The sequence below is a fragment of the Solanum tuberosum genome, unplaced genomic scaffold (assembly GCF_000226075.1).
Source record: "Solanum tuberosum cultivar DM 1-3 516 R44 unplaced genomic scaffold, SolTub_3.0 scf00399, whole genome shotgun sequence".
Lineage (NCBI taxonomy): Eukaryota > Viridiplantae > Streptophyta > Magnoliopsida > Solanales > Solanaceae > Solanum > Solanum tuberosum.
In genome coordinates this window covers 299,943-320,430 of record NW_006239335.1, presented here as the reverse complement: position 1 = coordinate 320,430, position 20,488 = coordinate 299,943, and the positions used below count along the sequence as shown (strand labels likewise).

At 37.2% G+C, this 20,488-nt stretch overlaps 1 protein-coding gene and 1 long non-coding RNA gene across 2 annotated transcripts in view; both read left to right on the top strand.

Annotated features, from left to right (window-relative positions):
* Positions 1-17,442, top strand: part of LOC102595181 (SCY1-like protein 2) — a 40,777-nt gene extending 23,335 nt beyond the window's left edge. Inside the window, exons 10-14 of the mRNA XM_006362655.2 lie at positions 2,357-2,485; positions 9,748-9,810; positions 10,261-10,422; positions 10,516-10,634; positions 16,093-17,442. Coding sequence (XP_006362717.1) covers positions 2,357-2,485; positions 9,748-9,810; positions 10,261-10,422; positions 10,516-10,634; positions 16,093-17,053 — 1,434 coding nt within the window. The 3' untranslated portion in view covers positions 17,054-17,442. The remainder of the gene's footprint in view (positions 1-2,356; positions 2,486-9,747; positions 9,811-10,260; positions 10,423-10,515; positions 10,635-16,092) is intronic.
* On the top strand, positions 11,619-12,703 carry LOC107057960 (uncharacterized). The gene is made up of 2 exons (XR_001471682.1): positions 11,619-12,049; positions 12,172-12,703. It is a non-coding gene; the product is annotated as an uncharacterized lncRNA (long non-coding RNA).
* Positions 17,443-20,488: the final 3,046 nt, after the last annotated feature.

Below are 20,488 nucleotides of genomic sequence, written 5' to 3'. Positions count from 1 at the left end.
AACAATTGCAGCACATATATTCAACAATTGAGGTCATCTTTAACGATTGCAGTACATATATATTCAGACTTGTGATAGCAATTCCTCCTAAACACCTTACAAGAGGGAGGGAGAAAATGTAAAAATTGCAAGGAAAAGAAAACCAAGCTTGTCTATGAAGACAGCCAAATACTATAGGTTTTCACTGCGGACAGTGCCAAAAGCTTTACTTAGGCCTTTTTTGATGCTAGGCAGCAGAAGGCATTTCTAGTTTCTTATTCCTACTCGTGTGTTTCTTGAATCCTTACCTCCTTGGTGCTTGTTTTGTTACTTTTTGATTAAAGAAATGTTTTATTAAATTAAAGAGTACCAAGACAGTGATGATCAATACAAAGATGTCTGATCCTCTACTCTTTCTGAGCCTGTAAGGAATTCAGCAGAATTAAAATCACTGCAAACTCAGTTGCTACATTTCTATAACTCCAACAGTACATATTCTGACTGCATCTAAACTTAATATGGGAAATGCGATCTTTCGTCCCCTCGAAAATCCTACTATCCTTGCACCCAAGGGTGTGGCCTAGTGGTCAATGAAGTGGTTGAGAATCCTTAGGTCTCAGGTTCAAAACTTAGCGGAGACAAAAAACACTAGGTGATTCTTCCCAACTGTCCTAGCCGACAAATTTACTTGGTACCTATTGCTAGTGGGAGGTGGCAGGTATCCCATGGAATTAGTCGTGGTGCGAAAGCTGGCCCAGACACCATGGTCATCAAAAAAAATCCTACTATCCTTGCACCCAAGGGGTGTGGCCTAGTGGTCAATGAAGTGGTTGAGAATCCTTAGGTCTCAGGTTCAAAACTTAGTGGAGACAAAAAACACTAGGTGATTCTTCCCAACTGTCCTAGCCGACAAATTTACTTGGTACCTATTGCTAGTGGGAGGTGGCAGGTATCCCATGGAATTAGTCGTGGTGCGAAAGCTGGCCCAGACACCATGGTCATCAAAAAAAAAATCCTACTATCCTTTCCTCCCAGGTAATCCATGATCTATCCAATGGAATAGACCTCCATAGTTGTCTGAATCTCTTATTAGCCTTCTGTCCCAGCCAGCAATTGGACAGCTGCTACAAATTTCTTTGCATCACCCAATGAACTCCTCAGAAATTTAGGAACATGTGTCATATCTGCCAATTGCAATAAATGAAAAGGCGACTGACTGATTCTGTCGTCTGTTCACGCATGCTACATTTACCACAGAGATTAATTCCTCTGTTTTGCAAATTATCTTGAGTGAGGCGAGAATCATTTGTGGGAATCCATCCAAAACAAGCAATTTTGTTGTTTCCGAATTATACTTCCAGGGCCAGTTTCAGTTCCCTGAATTATCTTGTCGAGTAGTTCATAATAGGAACTGTATATTCTCCATCACTGCTGCTTTCCCAGAACAAGCTATCTTATTTGCCTTCAATTAAAAGTGCAGTATTTAACTTTGTAGTAAGCTGCTTACATTCCCAGTCCCAAATCACTGAGTTTTCTTAGCTTGCGACAGTTCATTTTCTATCAATGGCCAAATTATGCCTATCATTTGAATGAGTATTTTCCAGTCATTTATCCACTCATTGATCTGACCTTTCTTCCATCTCCAATTTCCAGACTTGTATGAGGAAATTCATCCCAACAATTTGTTGTTTGGCTCCATTTGGATACTCCATAAGGTGTCTTCACAAGCTTAGTACACTGGGAGATTCCAGTCCATATTTAACAGTTACTACCTTTTTCTACAATTTTCTTTTTTCACGTCGAACCTCCAATGCCATCTATGTTGCAAACTCTTTGTTGTGCAATTTCTGATTTCTAACTCCCACACCTCCAACCTTTTTATGATGAATGACTGTCGTCCATTTTACTAAATGGTATTTCCTGTTAACACTCCCATCTTCCCATGAGAAGTCAGATCTGATTTTACTTAGCTGCTTCACAATGTTTGTAGGGATTGGAAGCAAAGACATGAGATATGTCCGTATACAGTCCAACATAATAGTGTGATGAAGCTATGAATTTCGCTTAAGGGTGTTCAAGATTTAATATTTATGTATAAGTGGTAATTTTTGATCTACATACACTAATTCTCTATATACATAGTATAGTAACTGACCACCCTTCGGTGTATGTGGCTCTTCCACTGCAACACACTATTCGCTAAAGTCAACCATCCCCAATAGATAAGTACTGCATTTTTAAAGGCACCAATTTCTTCTTGCATGTCTCGCCTAACTCTTGCCCCCAATTGTAGACCCATATATACCGTAGGAAGTTTCTCCACCTGGTGCTTGTTTTTATCATTGCTTTGTCACTCATCTCATCTTCTCATTTGTAGGCTAGTCAGGACCACTTAATCTCACATGTCCTGCCCATGCTCGTCCGAGCTTATGATGATACTGATCCACGTTTGCAAGAGGAAGTCCTGAAAAAGACTGTAGCACTTGCTAAGCAACTTGATCTTCAGGTAATTGAAGCCCTTTATTATATTTTTTTGAAGCAAGTAATGACAAAAGCCCTTTATTATTTCCAAGTGTCACATCAGTTGGTTGCCTGAATTAAGATTAATGTCCATTTATATCAAATTCACTGGTTCTACCTGGAAAAGGAAAGGAAAAAAGACGTATAATCGGTTCCTCTAATGGTAGTTTCTTAATGAAGTTTCATCACTGATGAAGATCTTCAGGCACCTGTAACTTGATTAAGAATGAGAGTGCCAAAATGAAGTGAAAATAGGGGATAGGGATGCAGGGTGGTTAGAGACATTTTTACTTAGTTTGTTTTATAGGGTTGAGAAATTTGTGAAAGGCATTGTACTTGCATAGAGTACCTGCTGTCTTCTATAATTTGGGCATCGTTATAGTCGAGTTACCTGGTAGTGCTGGTGGGAGGTGACAAGTATCCTTGGGAGTTGGTCGAGGTGCATGGAAGCTGTACTGGACCACTGTTATAAAAAAAAAGATGTCATTTTTATGGACAAGGAAGAAATAAAGAGATATTGGATCTTGGGCCATGGAATTGGAGCCAGCCAGTAACCTACATGTTCTGCATATTAATGATGGGGTAGAATGTGATATGCAGATACAATTCATTTTTAGATTGAACCAGATATTTCTTCGCAAATTCTAAGTGTTTAGCGTAAGTATAATATTGAAGTTATATAGCATAGTCTAAGGAGTCATTTGGTAGAGTGTATAAGAATAATGCTAAATAGAGTGTTGTATTAGCAATGCATGTATTAGTTATGCTTGCATTAATTATACATAGATTTTTTTGTGCATTGTTTGGTTTGATGCTTTAAAGATAGCATGCGTTGCATAAAAACATTTATTTACAAAGATACCCTCCACTATTATGGTGGGAAACATGTAAAAAAAGGTTTTGAGGGGCAATTGAGTCTTTAATCATGCTAATGCATGCATTAAACTATTGCATTGCTAATACCTAGAAAATTCATGGTATTAGTAATACACACCTTAATACACAATAGAGTGTATAACTAATGCAAGATTGGAAAAGAATACCAAACAAGGTACTAGTAAAACACAAGGTTAATACATGCAGTATTTTTCTTAACACACTCTACCAAACGACCCTTAAGTGGTTTTCTCTTATAAGTAGCTATAGAGGGAGTTGTAGCACAATTAGCATAATTAAGAGTTGAGAAGTAATTTTCAGTTTTTTAAACTTCCACGTAAATGAAAAAAGGGAGAATAAAAGGCAAAAATAGGAGAAAAAGATAATTGTATATGTTGGTAAAAGAGAAATGTCACATCACTCATAATTGCAGGCCACAATTGTTTTTGTTGATCGGCATATTTTTTCATGTTAGTCATAAAAACATTCATCCTTTTTGGCCTTTTTGATACTTTTCTTCTTTTCTTTCAATTCACTCATTCTCTAGATTTTTATTTTCTTATCAAAAACTTGATTTTCACAATTAAAAGCTTCAATCAAGTAATTTATTCTTAAAAAATCAGAAATAAATAAATTTGGCATGATGTGAGACTTTTGTTAAGTCATTTAGGTAGGAGATTATTTGTAAAAATGATTTTTTTTGTCAAACATAAATTCAGGTGTTGACCACAATTTTTTAAATTGATTGGCATTTTTTCATGTTAGGTTATGAGATGCCAGATTTATGTATTTTGATACTTAAAGAAAAAATTATCGATTGGAGCGTTTAATTGTGAGAATCAAGTTCATGATAAGAAAATAAAAGGAAAAATTACTTAAAGAAAAAATTACCGATTGGAGCGTTTAAATGTGAGAATCAAGTTCATGATAAGAAAATAAAAGGAAAAATCACGAGAATTGAAATAAAAGAAAAAAATCATGGGTCTTAGTGATATTCCACATCATCCAAATTGGAGTGAATTGAACGAAAAGAAGAGTAGTGAAAAAAACAACAAATGATGAGTTCTTGACCAAAGAACTATGTCAGATTATCATGCTATAGCCCATAATAAGCGCAATTAGTATATATAAATAGATATATTATATATTAAGTGTAAAAATTTATATAATGAAATACTAGCAAGTTTTGTTTTAGTAAAAAAATAATCAGTTGAACACCATTTTTCATTGCCGATTGATACTGTAAGTGTAAAACTTGGTAAAAGAGTCTTGTTCTTGGAGGGTACATATTGTCACGACCCGATTTCTCAGGTCATGATGACACCTACAACACCCTACTAGTAGGTAAGCCTAACCCTTTGCCCGGAGCCATAAGCAACAGTCTACCAAGTGAAAGTCAACAACAGGAAGCATAATGCTTATAACGAATCGAAGAAAGGTAATCAATAGAAATGCAACACAAGGAACCATCCCAAGACCAGATATCAACCAGTAATCGAACATCTAATCAAAATAAGAGTACAAGACGTTTACAAATACTAGATAAGTACAGGCGGTCTCTAAATACAATATAAAGACTAAGCCTAGCCCAAAATAGACGGAAACCAGCAACTCTGAGCGCCAAGAGCTTACCCTAGCTTCGAGACTCCAAGATGCTCTGCACGACTCCAAATCAACGATGATAACTCATACTAGGATCTACAGGGAGTAGAAGTGTAGTATGAGTACCAAAGATGGTACTCCGTAAGCAGTAGAATACTGAGCTCAAAAGATAACACAAGCATAAACAAGTAATAAGGAAAGCATAACACAAGTAACTAAACAGGAGATACTAAAGTAGACAGGCAATAAAGAATAGAAACAAGATACAAGGGGTAAGAAGCCGTGTCAAAAACGTACCTGGACCACAAACCAACAACCTACTCGCAAGCAACTAAGATACCAAGTCAACTACCCAGAGTTTGGAGGACTCACAACCATAATTCTGAAGTCAAAACCTATAAGCTAATAAGAAAACGATAACAGAGAACATAATATAATCGAACAATAACCTAATCAGACCCCGTAAGCTCGAAAGTACAAACAACAAACATTAAACTGGCCCCCATAAACCGGAGGGTGCAATCAACAAACAAGTATGCTAGTGATAGACAATGCATATGAATGCAGGGTGAGCAGTACGACCATCAGAGACCATTCGAAACCTCTAAACCCAAGCACCCAATAAAGGGCCCGCCCAGCCAGCCAGTAGACTCCTAGGGGTACCAACCAAACTAGCACAAGAAAACCCGAGAGAGTAACTCTGAGGGGCACCAGCCTAATTAGCAAGAGTAACCCGGGGGCATCACCATCCGCCCAGCAAGACAGTAAACTCCCAGGGGCACTATCCCTGCTAGCATGAGTAAACCTGGGGGAATCAATTAGACCAAAGCATGCAAGAAAGGGCATCGATGCGCCGTCTAGTCAAGTAAAAGTGAGCACATCCCAAATGCCTCTAATATCTCAAGTAGAAAAAGGAGCACGTCCCTACCGCCTCGTAATCTTAAAAATCAGTAAGTAAGTCAAGTGATCCAGGTGGTACAATTCTTGTTAAAACCAATTAAGAATAAAAGCCGAGTAAAATAGTATCTCATCATGAACGATAAATATGCCAATGCATGAGCCAGGATCGAACCACAAAGTCTGTGAGTATGAACAAACAATGCAATGCATGCCATCACCAACATTCAAACAAGGCACTCAAAGTCAAATAAATATATAGCCAACCAACCACACTACTATAGAGGAGAGCACTAACCTAGGATCCAATTGGTACTCGCACACAGTCTCGGGCCCAACAATATAATCATAAGCTAAATAAGGGTACAACAAGCCTACAAGTGACATGATTCCTCCTTCAGAAGCTAAAGTTGAATGATCGAAGTCTCCTTTAGGTTCAGTCGAAGAGATTGAAGCGAAGTCATCAATTCAACCATTCAAATGGTCTCCCCTAAGATTGACCTCTTTTCCAAATAAACCAAACCTCGATACCACACTCATCAAAAAGATATGGCCATCTCTCCACTAAACAAGCGAAGAAATCAAGAAGAGCTTGCAAATCAATAAAGGGGGAGCAAACTCAAGGGACGACGCCGTACCCCAATCATACCGATCCAGTCCTAGACTGAGCACAAATTGTGCCAACTTACGACTACGACGAGCCACCAGGGTCTCAAGCACCAACACAAGAAGAACAACCCAAAACAAGCTCTTTCGGGAGCAAATCATAACTACAAGGGCGATAAAACACAACCTAAAGTATCTAAGGTCCAACCTAGTCTATGGCTACAATGTATCAATCCTAACAAGGGTAAGCAAGATCATCTACACCACAAATGAAGTTACAAGCCTAAACTAAGGATCACAACACCCACAATAAGCCCAAGGCTTCTACGGAGTAAAGAAAAGATGGAATGAACAAAAGGAGTTAATACCCGGTAACTACAATCCAAAATCACATGTAATCTATACTAAGCATTATCTAAGAAGCCCAATCAAGAAAGTAGATCGAAGCCTACCTCAAGGCTGATCACGACTGCTCTGAATCCACCGCACAAGAGCTATCTGCTTCCGAAACATCTCTGAACACCGCCACACTATCGAATTATCTATCACAACGTCAGTACGGACGTTTAGACACTAAAATCGCAATTATTGGAGATGGATCAAAAATCGAGTCAAAATGGTAATGTGGGACGTGCGTCAGGAATCTCAAAATTGACTCCGTCAAAAAGTCCTAATCCACTAACCGAGCTTGTTCCCTGAAATGAGGCTCAATTCTATGCCTGGAACAGCCCAAACACATACATGCAACAAAATCACCATTTAAAGAGACCAAAGAGAGCTGGGTAGAAATCACTGCAACCGCTGAGTCCCCGACACTTCCCGATCACTCCAATACGTAGCCACTTCAATTACAGACGAAATGCAACTAGAATCACCCAAAACGTAGCTTCCTAGCTCGAGATATCGAAGTTTGAAAATGAGGGTTGAAGCTGATTTTTGGCATTTAAATACTAGAAATCTGGTCGCTAAAATCCATTTCTGGTTGTTAAAAGCCTAAATTCTGGTCTCTAAAGGTTTGCACCAGCAACATCAGATTTTGCTATTTTTCAAGGTCTTCAAACGGACCCGGCCTAATAAAAATAAACCAGAAACCCCACTAAATATCGATATTTCTGACTCAACAATCCTGTCGAAACTTCCATCCAAGGTCGTCTCGATGAAAAGTGGGTCCCACACCCAAGTTCCTGTTTTAGTCAAATTCCACAAGGCTCAAAATGAGACGGGAAGCCTCGGGAATCGCATGAAAGGTCGTCTTAGACCAAACTCAACATTCCGGAGCTAATCGCACTGATGAAATGTCTATCCGAGCATGTTTACCAAGAATGTTGACCGAAGTCAAATCTTGGCTTAAGCTTCAAAGTTAAAACGCCTAACGGCACAAACTCACACCGTGAGCCTTGGGACCTGAATCAACTATGCCCCTAGCCTAAAATGGCCCTTTTAGAGCTGATGGAACCGTCAGAATTGCATTCCAAGGCCGTCTTCCTGAGCTTTTGACTGAAGTCAACCGTCCAAGTTTCAAAGGCTCCAAAACATGGGAACCTACACAAAATCCAAACGAATGACCCGGCGATCGAACTGTTAGTCCCAGCAAGTCATAAATGACTTGGGGTCACTACAGGAAAGCTCTAAACGCTAAAAGGATCGGAAAACGAAGAAAATGACTTGGAGGGTCATTACACATATCTTGTATTTGGAGTGACTAATTGAAAAATACTAAAATAAGCAACAAAAGTGTATCTATTTATATTTGTAAGTCATTCAAATTTCTACTTCACCAGACTAATATCAATGTCTCTTCATGAATCTTTCAAGACCATCAAATCTTCTTTTTCATCTTGATGAACTTGTACCAAACTAATATGACCATCGCTCTTTGATGAATCTTACACCACCTTCAAAATTCGTTCTTAATTTTAATTAGCTTATGTTTGGTATGTCACAAGACGAATTATGAAGAACATATCTATGATCTTCATCAAAGTGATGACCATATTATCACATCGTCTTTTTTATGTCCTCTCTTTTGATGATTAAACACATGATCTATGAAAAAACTGAAGGAAAAAACCCAAAAAGGAGAAAAAGATATACTAATAAAAAAAATGAGAAAACGGAAATAAACATTCAACAACTCCATAGATGATTGTTATTTATAGATTGATTAAGCTATAAAAATAAGTTAGAAGGGAGTTGAGGAAACTTGCTATTTAAGTAGAGAATGTAATAGATGGAGGTATTTTTGTAACTCATAACATATAATTAGATGTAGTAAATATGGTAGACTTTCTTTGAATTACATCAAACAAATTGATTAATGAAAAGAATGAAAGAAAAAATTCAAAAAAGGAGATAAAAGATAAATAATTTTCTAGGTCATAGAGAGGTGATACATTACCTTGTCTATATCTAGCTTTATTAAATATGTAGATTTTGCTAAACCTGAATTCAAAATAATTTAACTCGCAAGTGCTGGATTAGCAGTAAATTATTATTTTAACAGAAAAGTTCAAAATGTCTTAATGAGTTTGAAGACAATTAAGAGGAAAAAAAGTTATCATTACCAAATAAATGAATAGAATTGAAGATATTTAGAGAATGGTTACTGAGGAGAATTGAAAAATATTATCTTACGAAAATTCTCAAAATTTTTAAGTTTGTGGGGAGTCCAAATCATCTTTCCGGTTAGAGTTATTTCCCAGAATACGAGTTATAAGTTGAATGACTTTATTGATATAAATATAAGATAAATGACTTTACTAGTTAATTTCACTAGTTAGTGACCATTTGGGAAATTTACTCCATAAAAGGTTCATAAAAATGGTTTTATCTGAGTATTCAAGATTTAAGACAAACATTGACACATCATTTGATAAGTCTTAGCCTTTTATTAGATATTTCATGTGGAGTTACTGAACTTTACTTTGAATTTTGAAGTTTGTTTACAGTTGGTTTTTATGCATATGGTAAGCTATTAGTTGACCACTTGACACTAGTTTTTTGCTACAGGATTACACAATGAGATTTATTTCTCTTTCGTTAAACATTGATGTAACCTGCATATGTGGTAGGGGAGATATTAATGTTTGGATGTAAATGTAAAACCTTGATGTGTTACTACATATGTCGTAGGGGATAGATTAATGCGGATGTGAGTGAATATGAATCTCAAGTTCTGGAGAACTAGTATCACTGCTATTAACTTGGAATTAGTTTCATATTTATGTTTGTAAATGCTTATTTGTTTATGTATTTATCTATTTGCAGTTAGTAAAACAGGCAATCATGCCTCGCGTTCATGGGTTGGCATTGAAAACGACTGTTGCTGCGGTACGTAGTCTAATATTTTGTGCAGGAATGTTATTGCATGAGTTACTCTAGAGCCTTGTGACTGAAAATGAAAACACCAGAAAATCCTGAATGTTGGGAATTGATGTTCTTAGCAATTCTCATCTTCCAGGGAAAAATACTGCTTGCGTTGATAGGATGAATGCTTTGGCATATCAATTTCCTAAACTTTTTGGGTCACATTAGTTTTTTTACCATGTGAACATACATACATATATTTTGTGGGTCACATTAGCTTTTTACCTTGTGAATATACATAAATCTTTCTTTCCTGATCCATGAGTTCCTTTTCTAGTGTCACTGATTGTTAAGCTAGGCAGTTCTTTTGGTTGGTAACCATGTTGAAGTCACTGGTTGTTGATAAGCCAGGCCCTTCTTTGGGTTTGTTGACCAAGTTGAAGATTGATAGAGGAACAATTTTTTTCTCGTCAGGTGAGGGTCAATGCACTATTATGTTTGGGAGATATGGTCCACACGCTGGACAAGCCTGCGGTTCTGGAGATCTTACAGACAATCCAATGTTGTACTGCGGTTGATCGATCTGCACCAACTCTCATGTGTACCCTTGGGGTAGCCAACTCCATCTTGAAGAAGGTATATTTTATCTTGGTCAACCTTATTACTCGTGTTCGAAACAATAGTATCTAATCGCTTGCCTAACTTTTACTTAAATTTACTTTTCCTCAGAATGGGATAGAATTTGTGGCAGAACATGTCCTTCCACTTCTCATGCCTCTTCTCATTGCTCAACAATTAAATGTTCAGCAATTTGCAAAATACATGGCTTTTGTGAAGGAGATTCTCAGGTATATTACCATTTACATCCATCCACCAATACTCATTTTCTCTCGCCATATGTCATATGTGCATGTACACCTTTGAGAGGGGTGCTAGGAATTTCAGATGCTAAAAGAACATTGGTGAGCTGACTGGTAACTTGTATTTTCTTGTTCTGTGATTATTTCCATCATGAATAATTGGATTGGATACCAACTGCAAAACTTGTTCGCTTCAGTCTTTGCTTTTGCTCAGTGTTGTTAAAGGCACGCTTAAGCCCTGAAATGAGGCTCAAAGCATGTTGAGCGCTTCAGTTCGCTTAAAGTGCGCTTCAATATTGTCATCAAGGTTCTAAGGCATACTTTTCCTTGCTAGTTATCCTCTTCTGAAGAGGCGACACTAAACAATTGATATTTTCTTTATTTTAACTTCTTTCAATTTCTTTGTCATATATTTGTCATTCATGCTTATAATCATTAGTTTTGAACTAAACATATATAAAAAAAATCTATCTTTGCACCATTTTTCATTAAAGCCCACGCTTTATTGGGCTTTATTTGCACTTAAAGCCCTAACGGACCTAAGAGCATTTTTGCTTTGGATAACACTGCTTTTGCTTAATGGAGACAACCCCCACCCCACCACCACCCCACTGCCATCACCCCCCACACACACGCGAAAAAGAAGGTTGAAGAGGAAACCAAAGAAAACCGGTTTTACATGTACAGGAGTGTATGCTCCAAATTACAGATCGGAAAGAGAATATGAATGGGAGGAATTGGGTTATGTCAGAACTCAGAAGTCTATTTGAATGGCCTTGGGCCATTTGTGGAGATTTCAATGTCACAAGGTTCCTATCTGAAAAAATAAATTGCAGAAGAACCCCAACTAGGGCTGGGCATAATATGGTTAAAACCGAAAAAACCGACCGAACCGATTTTTTTTTAATTTCGGTTTCGGTTTTTCGGTTATTTCGGTCGGTTTCGGTTTCAATTTTGAATATTTAGGTTTTTCGGTTCGGTTTTCGGTTTTTGGCTAAAACAATTCGGTTAACCGAAAAACCGAAATTATACATATATTCTTTACACCTCTTAATTAAATTACTTCAGTAGCCCATGCCCAGCCGGCCCATTTTCAAAATTAGGCCCAAATTTCAATAGAAATCCCTAAACTGATAACCTGAAATCCCTAACACAATACAAATCACAGTAAGCTCTCATCTCTCAACTCTCGTCACTCGTCAGTCGTCTCTCAGTTACGACTTACACCGCTGCTCGTCTCTCAACTCTCGTCTCTCGTCTCTCGTCTCTCGTCCGTCATCTCTAAAGTCTTAGGCCAGCCGCTACTCCTTGGCTCCTCGCTGAGTGCTCGCAGGTCGCAGCCCGCCACTGCTCAGTGCTCGCGACTCGAAGGTTAATGCTTCTATATAGAGAATATCAACTAGGTGAGTTTGGAGAGCAAAAGCAAAATTGTATGGCATAGATTGTTGGAGTTTCGAGAGTATTGTTAAGTGTTGATTGTTATTTGTTATAGAAGTTGATGTTGATTGTTGTATTATTTGAACAGCAACACAGCCACAACCACAACCCACAGGTCACTGTTAATTGGTAAGTTGCAAGTTAAATGTTGTTGAAATTTGAAGGCAAAAGACAAACTGTATGGCATAGATTGTTGGAGTTTCGAGAGTATTGTTAAGTGTTGATTGTTATTTGTTATAGAAGTTGATGTTGATTGTTGTATTATTTGAACAGCAACACAGCCACAACCACAACCCACAGGTCACTGTTAATTGGTAAGTTGCAAGTTAAATGTTGTTGAAATTTGAAGGCAAAAGACAAACTGTATGGCATAGATTGTTGGAGTTTCGAGAGTATTGTTAAGTGTTGATTGTTATTTGTTATAGAAGTTGATGTTGATTGTTGTATTATTTGAACAGCAACACAGCCACAACCACAACCCACAGGTCACTGTTAATTGGTAAGTTGCAAGTTAAATGTTGTTGAAATTTGAAGGCAAAAGACAAACTGTATGGCATAGATTGTTGGAGTTTGGAGAGTTGTTGAGTGTTGATTGTTATAGAAGTTTGTTGATTGTTGTATTATTTGAACCGCAACCTGCAACACAGCCACAACCCACATGACACTATTAATTAAATTTGGTTAAACCGAAAACCAAACCGAAATAAACCAAACCGAAATTGTAATAACCGAACCGAACTGAATTTATTTCAGTTTGGTTTGGTTTCATATTTTTGCCAACCGAAAACCGAAAAACCAAGGTTTTTCGGTTCGGTTTTCGGTTTTTGGCTAAAACAATTCGGTTAACCGAAAAACCGAAATTATACATATATTCTTTACACCTCTTAATTAAATTACTTCAGTAGCCCATGCCCAGCCGGCCCATTTTCAAAATTAGGCCCAAATTTCAATAGAAATCCCTAAACTGATAACCTGAAATCCCTAACACAATACAAATCACAGTAAGCTCTCATCTCTCAACTCTCGTCACTCGTCAGTCGTCTCTCAGTTACGACTTACACCGCTGCTCGTTTCTCAACTCTCGTCTCTCGTCTCTCGTCTCTCGTCTCTCGTCTCTCGTCTCTCGTCTCTCGTCTCTCGTCTCTCGTCTCTCGTCTCTCGTCTCTCGTCTCTCGTCTCTCGTCTCTCGTCTCTCGTCTCTCGTCTCTCGTCTCTCGTCTCTCGTCTCTCGTCTCTCGTCTCTCGTCTCTCGTCTCTCGTCTCTCGTCTCTCGTCTCTCGTCTCTCGTCTCTCGTCTCTCGTCTCTCGTCCGTCATCTCTAAAGTCTTAGGCCAGCCGCTACTCCTTGGCTCCTCGCTGAGTGCTCGCAGGTCGCAGCCCGCCACTGCTCAGTGCTCGCGACTCGAAGGTTAATGCTTCTATATAGAGAATATCAACTAGGTGAGTTTGGAGAGCAAAAGCAAAATTGTATGGCATAGATTGTTGGAGTTTGGAGAGTTGTTGAGTGTTGATTGTTATAGAAGTTTGTTGATTGTTGTATTATTTGAACCGCAACCTGCAACACAGCCACAACCCACATGACACTATTAATTAAATTTGGTTAAACCGAAAACCAAACCGAAATAAACCAAACCGAAATTGTAATAACCGAACCGAACTGAATTTATTTCAGTTTGGTTTGGTTTCATATTTTTGCCAACCGAAAACCGAAAAACCAAACCGAAATTTACAAACTGAACCGAACCGACCGAACGCCCAGCCCTAACCCCAACAATGGAGGATTTCTCTGATTTCATTGAAGATATGGAGCTGATGGTGGACTTTCAGCTGGTGGTGGTGGTGTGCGATTATACTTGGATTAAAGGAGATAAGACTAATGCTGCTTCCAGAATTGACAGAATTCTTGTATCCAAAGAGTGGGATGACAGCTTCAGGAAAATCAAATAGGTTAGGCGGCAGAGATTTGTTTCTTATCACCATCCAGTGGCATTACAATGTGGTGAATGGGAACAAACCAAATCATATTTCAAATTTGACAACTGGTGGCTGAACACAAATGGTTTTGTGGATAGAGTTAGAGGTTGGTAGGAATCTTTTGATTTTACTGGAAAGCCTGATCATATCCTAGCATGCAAACTGAAAGCTTTAATAGACAAGCTAAAAGAATGGAGCAGGTCCACCCTAGGTGCAATCTGGGAATTCAAAATACTCAGATTTTGGGACAAATGGCTAACCTAGATGCAGTTCTGGAGACTAGACAGTTAACTGAAGAGAGGAGCCTATGTTGAAGGCAACTCTGCTGATGGATTATGAGGAACACCTTAAAAATGAAGAAAACATCTTGGAGACAAAGATCTAGGGCTCTTTGGCTTAAAGAGGGGGATAGGAATACCAGCTTCTTCCACAAAATGGCCAATGCACATAAGAGAAGCAATAATATTGACCAGTTAGTGATTTAGAATACCACTATAGTTGAACCAGAGAGAATTAAGGGGTAGATCACTAATTTCTATCAAAAGTTATATTCTGAGACTCTTGACAACAGACATGCAAGCAGCCTGATTAACTGTCTAGTGATTACTGAAGCTGAGAGAAAATCTCTTCAAGGGGAATAAATGGAACAAGAAGTTTTCTCGTGTTTGAAGTTGTCTGCCATGGATAAAGCACCTGGTTCAGCTTTCATTCATTAAAAACAGACAAATAATGGATGCCATCTTGATTGCTAATGAAGTGTTGGACTCCAGAATTAATCAAGGACAGGAAGGAACTATGTAAATTGGACTTTGAATAGGCATATGACCATTTTAATTGGGAATATTTATTGGAAGTTCTTTCATGTATGGGATTTGGGAGGAAATGGATCAAATTGATGAGATTTTTCATCTCCACCGTCAGATTTTCAGTTCTGATCAGTGGGTCACCTGAAGGATTCTTCCCTCCCCAGAGAGGTCTGAGACAAGGTGATCCTCTGGCTCCTTTTCTTTTCATTATTGCTATGGAGGGTTTGAACAACAAGTGCATGTTGCAGATTTATGGATACAACGAGGGTGGAACATCCAATTTAGAAGGAATTTCAATGACTGGGAAATAGATAGAGTGAATGAATTCTTCAGAGTGCTAAAGGAGTTTAAAGGCATAAATGATGAAGCAGATAGATTATTATGGTGGAATGTGGACTGCAAAGGTATCTTTAAGGTTAGCTCTGCCTATAAATTTTTGAACCAAGAAAATCAACAGCCACAACAGTGGCGATGGAAGCATATTTGGAAGGTATAGATACCTTTCAAAGTTGCTTGTTTCACTTGGTTATTGGCAAGGGAAGGTGTTTTAACTCAAGAAAACCTTAAGAAAAGTACATATCCCTCTTTTCCAGATGTTACCTCTGTTGATGAAGAGGGTGAGACAGTCAGTCTTCTATTTGTATAGAGAAGGACTATATCTCAGCTATGGAGGATCTTTGTCAGCCTCCGGGGTATTGTTTGGGTTATGCTCAACAAAATCACATAACTATTATATAGTTGGGAGGAGGGAGCTGCAGACAGATAGATGGAGGTTTGTCCCAGCCTGTATCTGGTGGATAATCTGGAAAGAGAGGAATTCTAGATGTTTTGAGGAAAAAAATTGTGATCCATAGAAGATCAAGTTAAACTGCATTAAGCTTTTTTGTTTTTGGTGTAAACAGATATACTTTGAAGATACTGAGTCAATCTTTGACATCTTAGGCTCTTGTTAGGATTCAGTTCTTTATTTTTGACTTGTTGTAAACATGGTTTTCAGTACAACCTATGTACTGTCCTTGTCAATATACACAAATGTTACCTTCTCAAAAAACAAAAAAAGTGTATGAAATGGTATGTTGTAATGTATTTTCTTAGATTACAAGATTCTGCCCTTCTGTATGCCTAAGGACTTCCATTAGAGAGAACTTGCTAGATTTATTGGGTTCTTAATTTATATCATTTCCATTTATTTCTTCTTTTTCATTTTCTTTGTCATGCACATTTTACAGGAAGATTGAAGAGAAGCGAGGAGTGACACTGAGCGACTCAGGAAATCCAGCAGTAAACATAAAATCATCTCTTACAGTTGATGCTCAGATGCCTGGACATGTGAACAAAACAAGTGCGAGTTCTCAGTCTACCACAAAACGCAGCCCGTCATGGGATGAAGACTGGATTCCACCAAGGGGATCTTCAACCACCGTGCAGTCTTCTACGACATTGCCTGCCCAGTCTACTACTGCAGGACAGTCGATCCAAGTTACTTCTGGACCTTCACAGTCATACATGACATCTGGTGTATCTAGTCAGCAACTATCATCTTCATGTCCTGCAGTTGATGTGGAGTGGCCTCCTAAACCTTCGTCATTTGGTACTACCATTCTAAGTGATTCTGAGAAACAATTAGAAAACAAGGGGGCATTGGGTTCAAGTCTCGATGATATTGATCCTTTTGCTAACTGGCCTCCCCGACCTAGTGGCTCCTCAGCTGCTTCTCACTCTTTGAACAATGGAACAATGGCCCCGTTCGCAAACAGACCCGTGTCTAACAATAGTGCAACTCTTCTTAATGGCTTGAACTCTCAAACAAATGGCCTTGATTCTTGGGCTTTCAGCACCCCAATTTCTTCTCAGCCCTTGAAACAGAATCAAGGGATTACATCACGCACTGATAGTATCAGTAGTGGTGGGGGTCTCAACTCACAGAGTTCACTTGGATTTATGAAACATAGTCAAGGGTCATCATCAGCTTTGGGTGCTTCTAGTGGTCGAGCAACCGATATTGGATCAATTTTTTCTTCGAACAAGGGTGAGCCGACTGCTCCAAGGTTGGCTCCTCCTCCATCAACTGCTGTCGGTAGAGGAAGGGGAAGAGGTAGGGGAAATCAAGGGCAACTCAGGTCCTCAACATTAGGGTCTGGTAATGCAAAGTCTCATCCAGAGCAGCCCCCTCTACTTGATTTGCTCTAATTGCCAATATGCAGATCCCTTGTGATGCAAGTCCGGTGATCTGATTAAAGATCAATCTGGAGAGCTGTTGATACCACGTGATTAAAGATTTTTGCTAGCAATGCCATGGAGAAACCTGTTCATACTCTTGCTTCATGGCAGTGTTTGCCTGGGTAGGCAAAGATTGTTGTAGAGTGACTCTTTTTGTAGAATAGTATGGCTGAGTTTTGGTTTTCCTTGTTTAGCATTTTTATTCTTAAAAAGAATCATTTAATTTGTTGAACAAGGGTTGCTTTGTAATAATAGTATTTTAAAAAGCGATTGGCTCTCAACGATGTTTAAGAAATAATGAAAGAGATGGGCGATGGGACATTTCAATCTTTTCTCTAGAATACGGGCTGAAGGCTTATTAAATTTGATTTCCTCTTTTATGAAGTGTTCTTCTCATCATCAACATTGGAAATTGATTTGGTAATGCAAGGTCTTTTCAGCGCAGAAGTGAGTATTATGAATAATACAGGGGTGGCATTGTAACCCTGTTACTGTGATAGTTGATAACTCTAGCATATATAGTTCAGTTCAATGCAGTTGAAACAATATCAGATTCAGTTGATAGAATTAAGGAAATTCTGCAGTTATGAGAAGTAATCTCTTTTAATAATAAAAATTATGGATTGCATGTTCAGTATACTACTGGGTTTTTTTTGTGTCATTCGGTATAGGTTTTATTGTTCATGATTATGGTGAACGTATAGATTAAATTTTGGTACATAATAATGGTTTAAACACTGTATTTACGTTAAAAATCACTTTTTAAAAAATAAATTTTGTCTATCATGAGTTGTTTAATTAATGGTGTAATATAGGTTGTTGATATTCACCCACTCCGAATTTTTGATTTTTTTTTTATTAATTCTTTAGTTTTGATGAATATTATTGAATATTTAGTGATTATCTGGTTTGGTAATTTATTAGGTGAATTTAATCGTTTTTAATTATCAAAATGTTGGATTGCATTTAGAGTTGGTTTTATTTGGTGAAATTAATCGTTTTTATTTATTTGGTGAACTGTTGATTTTTTTTTGTCTCATTCAGCGTTTGTTTTATTGTTGTACATGATAATGATGAACATAGTGATCATATGTTGGTACATGATGGTGCTGTAAACACCATATTTAAGTTAAAAATTATCTTGTCAGCAAAAACATGCTTTAAAACATAATATAAAATTTGAAAACGTTGAACTGACCGTTCTGTTTGACGAGGTTCACAACAAATAATCCCTAATGTTTTGGTGTGAAACAAGTAGATACATTGATTACGATATTAAAGGTGTGATATATGATGTGCAGTTGCGGACGATTTCAGCATGATGAGATTGCTTGTAGTCATGCAGTTGCAGCTATCAGATACAGAAACAAACATCGCGAAGATTATTGTTCAACATATTATAGTAATAAGAATTTTCAAGATACTTATGCAATTTCAATAGAACCATTGCCTTGTGAAAGCACTTGGAATATTCCATCACATATTTTGGAAGAGGAACTGCTGCCACCAATTACAAGAAAACAACCCGGCAGACCACCAAGTAACGACCGTAAGAAGGGATTCAACAAAAGAAAAATACAAGAGGAGTAAAGTAACTTGTAGTAAATGTGGTACATCAGGACATAACAAAAAGACTTGCCCTAAGTTTGCTTATCAAACTTAACAATGATGTATTATTTTGCAATTTTCTTGGTTGGTTTTTCTTTATTCTTCTTCCAAAACTTCTGAAATTTTTTAAGAATGATAAATGCAGTTTATTACAACTTTGGTTATTCTTCAATAGTTTATTCACATTAATGCTGATTTAAGTTACATGTAGTTGGTATTGTCGTGTTTGGTTGAAATGCATTTATTAAATACCAACTTAAAACTTAAAAATAAACAACAATTACTTAGAGTAGTTGAAACCAAAAATAATACAAAAATATCAGTTAAAAATTTATTGTCTTGTTTGGTTGAAATGTTGTTATTAAATACCAACTTAAAAGTTTTTGGTATATTGTTTGGACAATACCAAAAAAAATGTTACCCAACAATAATCATATCATATATATATATAAAAGAACCCTAGGCCCGCCTACATGGCACCACCACAAATCATGATTCTTTTTTAATTTATTTATTTCCAAAACTAGCCTTCTCTTTCATGAAAAGTTGTGACTTTTATAAAAAGTTGTCAGTTTTATGAAATGTTGTGAATTTTATGAAAAGTTGCAACTTTTATGAAAAGTTGCGACTTTTATGAAAAAGTTGCTACTTTTCTGAAAGGTTGTGACCTTTCCGAAGGGTTGCAACTTTTCCAAATAGTTGTGACTTTTCCGATAAGGCACAACAAACATTTGTTCACACTATCCTTTATTTTTTTTATAAATAGAGGGATTTCCTCTCATTTTAAAACAACGAAAATTCTGAACTTCTTATTCTTCTTCTTCTGCACAATTAAATATTTGTGTACTTTGCTCCAGTTTAGTTATTCACGGACACCATTGCTTATGTTACAGATCCTGATATTTTTTTTAACAGTCATAAATTTATGCTCGTGTTATTAAGGATAAATGATAAGATGTTACAATTTTCTTTTTTTCCTTTACATTGTTGATGTTTGTTACTACGTAATCTTGTATGTAAAATAATATAGTGTTTTAGTTTTAATGACTGATAGATTTTAAGTATTATTTTATAAATTCCGTGATATTAAATTCTCGAGTGAAGCATGGGTAATTTTACTAGTATATATATAAAAGAGAACCTTAGGCCCACCTATGTGGCACCACCGCAAACCAGAATTTGCTTTCAATTTATTTATTTTCAAAACTAGCCTTCTCTTTTCATGAAAAGTTGCGACTTTAATGTAGAGTTGCGATTTTTATTAAAAGTTGCGACTTTAATGAAGAGTTGCGCATTTTATGAAAAGTTGTGACTTTTATGAAAGGTTGTCACCTTTCCGAAGGGTTGCAACTTTTCCAAATAGTTGTAACCTTTCCGATAAGACACAATAAACATTTGTTCACACTAGCCTTTGTTATCTATAAATAGAGAGATTTCTTCTCATTTTAAAACAACGAAAATTCTGAACTACTACTACTTCTTCTTCTTCTTCTTCCTCCTCCTCCTCCTCAATTAAATATGTGTGTATTTTGCTCATGTTGAGTGGCTCACTGACACCATTGCTTATGTTACAGATCCTGGTATGTATTTTTATAGTCATTAATTTATGCTTATGTTATTAACGATAAATGAAACGATGTAATAATTTTTATTTTCCTTTATATTATTAATGTTTGTTACTTCGTAGTTTTGTATGTAAGATAATCTAGTGTTTTAGTTTTAATGATTGATAGGTTTTAAGTATTATTTTATAAATTCCGTGATATATCATTCCCGCGCGAAGCGCGGATAATTTTA